General features: G+C 35.1%; 1 protein-coding gene across 3 annotated transcripts; it reads right to left on the reverse strand.

Annotated features, from left to right (window-relative positions):
• Positions 1–1,122: 1,122 nt before the first annotated feature.
• On the reverse strand, positions 1,123–5,231 carry LOC127796174 (uncharacterized). Of its 3 annotated transcripts, XM_052328186.1 has the most exons (5): positions 5,000–5,231; positions 4,788–4,896; positions 3,209–4,698; positions 2,988–3,100; positions 1,123–1,623 (listed from the first exon to the last, which is right to left on the reverse strand). In XM_052328186.1, exons 3-5 carry the CDS (start codon positions 4,695–4,697, stop codon positions 1,408–1,410), a joined length of 1,818 nt encoding a protein of 605 aa, XP_052184146.1. In that variant the 5' UTR covers position 4,698; positions 4,788–4,896; positions 5,000–5,231; the 3' UTR covers positions 1,123–1,407. The 3 variants fall into 3 exon arrangements, with proteins under 3 accessions (XP_052184146.1, XP_052184147.1, XP_052184145.1); XM_052328187.1 differs by lacking the exon at positions 4,788–4,896 and having other exon boundaries at positions 4,945–5,231; XM_052328185.1 differs by lacking the exon at positions 4,788–4,896 and having other exon boundaries at positions 1,124–1,623; positions 5,000–5,230.
• Between the last annotated feature and the right edge of the window lie 985 nt (positions 5,232–6,216).

Genomic DNA, 6,216 nt, shown 5'->3' on the forward strand with positions numbered 1-6,216 from the left:
TTATAAAAAAATTATTATGAATGACGTGATATACATAAATTTATAATAATTTTATTTAAGTTTATAGTGATTTTATTTAAAATTAACAATAAAATAGTACAAAAATTTATTATTAATTTTAAATAAAATTATTATGAATTTAAGCTTTTGCAAAAATATTACTTAAACCCTCACTTGTGATTCTTACATGAAACTTGTAATTAATTTGGAGAGATGATATACCCACACACAAATTTAACAAATAATTCTCATAAACTAGCATAACACACATAAATTTATAATAGCTCGATCCAAATTCATTTCAACTCTATCCAAAACCAACAATAATTCGTGATAATTAATAGATTTATTATTAATTTTAGACAAAACTTTTATGAATTTCTATATAACTATTATGAATTTTATACATGATAGATCAGTTTATAAAAATTATTTGTCAAACATGTTCATAGATTTAACATTTTTTATTAATTTATTGTTTACACTTATAATGTACAAAAAAATCAAAATACTATCATTTCAGTATTTTCAAAACGTTTCTTACCCCCAAAACATCAACAAACATAAAAATAAAAAATAAAGCTTTTGAACTATTTTTTTAATTTTAGAAATATTTTCAGGCCATTTTATAATCTTAAAAAAAGATTGGAGGGTTTGTGTTTTTATCCACAACCATATTAAAGGCATAAACAATTCTATTTTTTCTGTCTCAATAACCATGTTAAAAACAAAAGCATTAATATTTAATTAAATAATTATTTTTATAATTTTATATATTAAAAATTACATTTAAAAAGATCTCTATATTTTTTTATTTGTGTTTTCGTTTCATACTTTGTTTAAAATATACTATTTTTTTATTTCTATTTCATATCGTGTCCATTTCTCTTCTTTCTTTTTATACAACCTCATATCACACAATGCAAAAGACACTATTAATACTTGAATAAAAACAACATATTTGCACCAATAAAATAGTAAATTACATTTCACAAAAGTTTATCCTAACACATAAATGTAACCCTACAAAAGCATGACACATTAATTACAAGAATTTTTAACTTGAATTAGATTAGTCCATGCAACACAAGATATCGAGTTTCTTACCATCCAAGGTCGAGCATTTGGAGTAATTGAAGTATAACTGTGAAAAATTTATTAAAATGGGAAGAAAAATCCACTGGATTTCATCAAACTGTCACAATAAGAGCGGAAAATGCAGGAAAATGAGTTCCCAACAGCTTTATAGTTAGATTTACAGAGCAGCCACAGGCCTTAAATGGTAGCTTTTCTTCCAAAGACCCTTTCCTTCTCATTCTTCCACATAAGGCTACGTCCACGACACCAAATACTTGTACAAACAACTCAAACTGCCAAGCCTACGTGCAAACCAACAAAACGGTAGTTCTATTTCACTCCAACTATGGACATGAGAAACTGAAGCTTGTCATTGACTTCTGCAAGACCAGAAGGGTTTCTAAAGGAGGCAGGTGGCTCTACTCCAGTAAAGATGTAGAGAGCTTTTAGTTCATCCAAGCAGGTTGCTTGCGGCGCAGCTTTATACCCGACGATTGTTCGCAGAGCATCAATGTGTTCCCATACTTTTTCTTCCCCGAGTAGCACCTGCAGGCAAGGCGGGTTAGTCAGAAACCAGTTTTCATGCCTGCAACTGCAAGGATCCAGGGAATCACACAATCCATGTTTTCCAGTTTCGATGAATGCCCTACTAGTCTAACAGTTATGCCAACGCAGAGGGAAGATCAGACCTTGCAACAATTCTGAAAGCAAGTTTTCATGCCATGAGCAAATGCAGTAATATATGAAATTGGTAAGAAAGGTTGGAGCCCCATTTGATTTCATACAAATGTAGTAATATATCTATGAAGGCAACTGGTTTGATTCGAGCCAACTATTTTGTTGTCTATGATGTTTTTCTAAGCATGACTTCAACCAGTGTTACATGACCTTTTCCCTTTTTGACAGGTAAGATAATATTCAAAGAGGCGCCAAGGGGATGCCGCCTATTTATAAAAGGATATCCAAATCAAACTATGCAACAAACAGAACTTGTCAACAAGATCAATGAATTGAGTCAACAATGGATCAACACTTTACTTCCAAATGTCCAATAATAGAAATATGGACAAAAATCCATGCTTCAACTTGGAAATAGAAAATTTGCCCCGTCATTGCAAATGCAGCTAACTGCCAAGCTCCTTCTTTCTTCACCCAAACTTAGCACCTCTCCAAGCATGAAGCAAATCTGCGACATTCTATGGAGCACTCAATCCACACCAAAACTAAATAAACAGAAGAAGACCATAAATTCTACCGCTACCAGGAAACAAGTGAGCAGATGAGTAAGAGATTTCCCTTCCTAATTAAATTCTCAACAGTTAGGATTTTTCCTTGCATTCTTTCCATACAGAATTGCAATCTTCTAGGGATTTCCCATGGAAATAAGAATTTCAGGAAACCATTTAAAACAACAACAATAATCCCAAGACTCGTTCAATGTTTTTCATCAACTGGTGGATTAATTAATCACAGGGAATGAAGCAGCGTTAGTTTTTTATCCTCTTATGGGGCAAGAGGAAGCAGGAAAAACAAATTTCAGGAAACCATAAAAAATAATCCCATGGAAATAAGAATTTCAGGAAACCATCAAAAACAACAACAATAATTCTGAGACTCGTTCAATGTTTATCATCAACAGGAGGATTAATTAATCGCAGCGAATGAAGCAAAGTTAATTTTTTATCCTCTTATAGGGCAAGAGAAGGCAGGGGAAAAAAAAATCAGAGGAGTTAGAATTTAAGGTCACATTTTAATTTAGAAACCACAAAAGAAACTGTTGACGGATTGATTAGTATGCTGCACTGTCCTGCACTTTCAGACTAAGGTTAGAAATTATAATATCTGCCATCATTTTTCCTTGACCACAAAGTAGTTCAAATATGCAAGGAATCAATTTGCTAAAAACCGACCTTACTGTCTGGCATAGCAGTGTCCTCAGAATGATTTCCTGCATTTTTTATATTAGGCATCTCTACTGAAACAGAAAACACCACAAGATCTTCATTTCCTTCTTGAGTGTGAACTGCAGATGAACCAACCAAACACAAAAGAAATACTAAAAACCACCCGATAATGAAATAGACTGTGGAAAAGAAAAATTTATATCAAAGAGTCAATTGTAAAACTATACCTTCAGGGTTATCATCAACTGCATGGGAATACTTACAACCAGGATCAAATCTGACATCAAACTCAAAACCACTTTCATCGGCAATTTCTCTTGCATCTGTGTTTGAATGAGCTGCATGTTCCGTCTCCCTTACCAACTGAATATCTTCGTGCACCATACTAACAGTTTGGTTCTCGTAAACATATCTCTGCTCCTCTAAGATTTCAGCAACTTCTATTGGTCTCTCTCCATCTTTTGAACCATCAGGCTCCCCCAGTGATGCCTCTTCTAGCACAGCATTGGTTATCTTCTTCCCATCTCTGCTCCCTTGTATAAAATCTCCCATTTCAACAATTTGTTTCACCTCCAAAGGGACAGCATATGGGAGCTCTTCATTTCCTTTTTCTTGTATCTCATTTTCTGGGTCTTCATTTCTTCTTTTGCCTTCTGCTCCTTTCATCTCTCTAGGGAGGTTCTTTGATTCCACACCATTTTCAGATGATTGCTCCATTCCTTCAACATTGGTAAAATTCTTTGCATTCTTCTCCTCGGTAATTTTATTCACGTCTTCCCCCTGCTGATTGTCATCTTCCACGGTATTTGTAACATCACCTTCATCCTTGAGTTTTCCTAAAAATCCAGTAGTATCTTGGGCTATATCTTGCTCTTCATCATAAGTACTCCCATTTTCATCACTTAATCTTTCTACAGCTCCTGTTGTATCCAGATCTAATTCTTCTGCCACGGTAACATCAAGACAGTTCCTCTTATCTCTCGCTCCTGCATCTAGAACTAGGGGCACCTCATCCAATAACTGCTTTCCCTTCCATCTTCCTACCCCTGTTTCCTCTCCATTTTCTCTCAATCCTTCAATTTTCACATCATTCTCTTCCAATGGCCCCTCATCCTCTCCCTCTAAGTACTCACCAACATCTTCCTCGTATCTCTCCTCCCCCTCTTTTTGATCCGTGTCAAAACTTGGTTTTTCACCATTCTTGACAGTGCTTTTGCATTCATAATTGTTGATGGTGTGGAAATGCTCTCTACCATGTTCCTTATAACTCTCTTCTTTCAGACTTTGGTCTACTTCTCCTGCTGGTTTCTTATCGTTCTCCTGCGCCAGTTCAATCCTCATTTCAACTGATTCCTTCAAATCCTCTATTTGCTTTTCTTTCTCCTCTTCCATTGCATCATCTCCTCCAAAACACATTTCTTCTTCTCCAAACACTGTTCCATTCTCCAGCATGAGAGGAGATGTTGGCCTAGGAAGCAACTTGCTCATGATCTTCTCAGTGCCAACATAGCTAGCAAAGACTACCCCAAAAGGAACGGAAACTGCAAGCCCAATCGCAGAAACAACAACCAGTGGAGGAACAACCAACGGGACAGATGAAATCACAATACCTGTTATCACAATCTTCCTTCCCAGCTCCAGTCCCTTGCCCAGCAACCATCTCACTTTACTATCATTTCCTTCTAATGACGAGTCTTCCTCGCTTGAGTCTTCCATCCTGTGACAAAATGAAAACACAGTCAACATACTCAAATTGTTAAGCTTCAATGTGTTGGCTGCGAACCCTGCGAAATTGTTTCGGCTTACGTTGCTGTCGGATTATGAGAACCCAGAAGAAAACTAAAATCAACTAAGTAAACGAAAGATTACACAATCCAACGCCGGATAAAGAAACCAATCCGTTGTTCGGGAATGGCTAGAAAAAAAGGGAATGAAAATCAATTAGCAAATAGAGACTGCTTACCTACGAGAGATTGAAATGGAAGTGAAATAGACCGTCGAGAAATACAACGCCGTACCTGAATAATACTGCTTCCGATCGGCGTCACCCCGAAGCCATGAAAGTGGAGCTCTGAGGAGGCAAAGAACAGGATAGCGGCTGGTTAAGGTGGCTCCGAATTGATTGTGCTAGGGTTCTGAGAAGGGTTTATCGATTTATCTGATAGGAAGGAGAGAGAAATGGTCAAGGCTGACACGCGTTGTGAAGAGGGAATGGACAGCAGCTTCATGCTGCATGCAGGCGCCGCAGTACATCATCGACATCACCTGCTAAATAAGGAAAAGAGTGGCGCCGCAGAGACCGTGGCCACGTCACCAGACTGAAAAACAAACAGTGTCTCGTGATGGATAGTGCGAAAATATATGATAATATTCTTTGTTTGCAGTATTTTAATATTTACAAAATTATAAATATTTTTTATAAAATTATCAAATATTTTAAAAATTAATTATTGTGTTCAATAAAGTAAGTTCATGCCCAATAATACACCTAAACTCAAAGATGAAGGTCTATAAATATATCGAAAAAATAATTTACATAAACAAATCATATAAATATGAAATTGTCGGATATATGAAACTTGTAAAGACTACCAAAGTGATTGAGAAGTTTAAATGAGAAGCTTGCGAAAGACTTAACTAAGGGACTTGTGAAAGACTTGGCCAAGGGTTTGTGAGAAATTTGGGCAAAAGGTTTGCGAATGAACATCAAGTGATTTGTGTGAGTAATTAACCAAATGACTGAAATACCAAATGACTTTAACCTGAGTAATCTTACTCGGTAGCCTTTTTCAATATTTTCAATAGACCCTTTCAATAATTCATGAGTCATTTTATAGCTATTATCTATAAAATTTTAGTAGGTTAACCAGCTATTTCGATGTTTTTCTTACAAAATTAGAATATAGCTCAAATTGCCCCAAAAATTGGGTGAATTTCCTTTTATTTGTCAGTCTTCTCCATCTCTATAAATAGAAAAACTTTGATCTAAATTAAGATACACTCATTATTTTATAGAGACTATAATTCTAATTGTTTTTTGAATTTCAGGCACAAGATTAAATTAAACATCGAATGATTATTAAGTGACACATATGCGCTCTTAACTAATTTATTTCCTTGTATGTCATCTAGAGATTATACACTATTCTGTATAAATAAATTTATTATTAAATTTATTAACTAATTTATTATACACTAATCAAACTAATTGAAATAAAAAAAATCCCAAAAACAA

The sequence above is a fragment of the Diospyros lotus genome, chromosome 3 (assembly GCF_014633365.1).
Source record: "Diospyros lotus cultivar Yz01 chromosome 3, ASM1463336v1, whole genome shotgun sequence".
Taxonomy (NCBI): domain Eukaryota; kingdom Viridiplantae; phylum Streptophyta; class Magnoliopsida; order Ericales; family Ebenaceae; genus Diospyros; species Diospyros lotus.

Excerpts from the sequence above, each read along its gene's own strand:
- LOC127796174 (XM_052328186.1), bottom strand. The coding sequence starts at position 4,697 with ATGGAAGACTCAAGCGAGGAAGACTCGTCATTAGAAGGAAATGATAGT. Across the intron at positions 3,101-3,208 it reads AGTTGATGATAACCCTGAAG|TTCACACTCAAGAAGGAAAT; the intron begins GTATAGTTTTAC and ends GTTCATCTGCAG. Across the intron at positions 1,624-2,987 it reads CTGCTATGCCAGACAGTAAG|GTGCTACTCGGGGAAGAAAA; the intron begins GTCGGTTTTTAG and ends CCTTGCCTGCAG.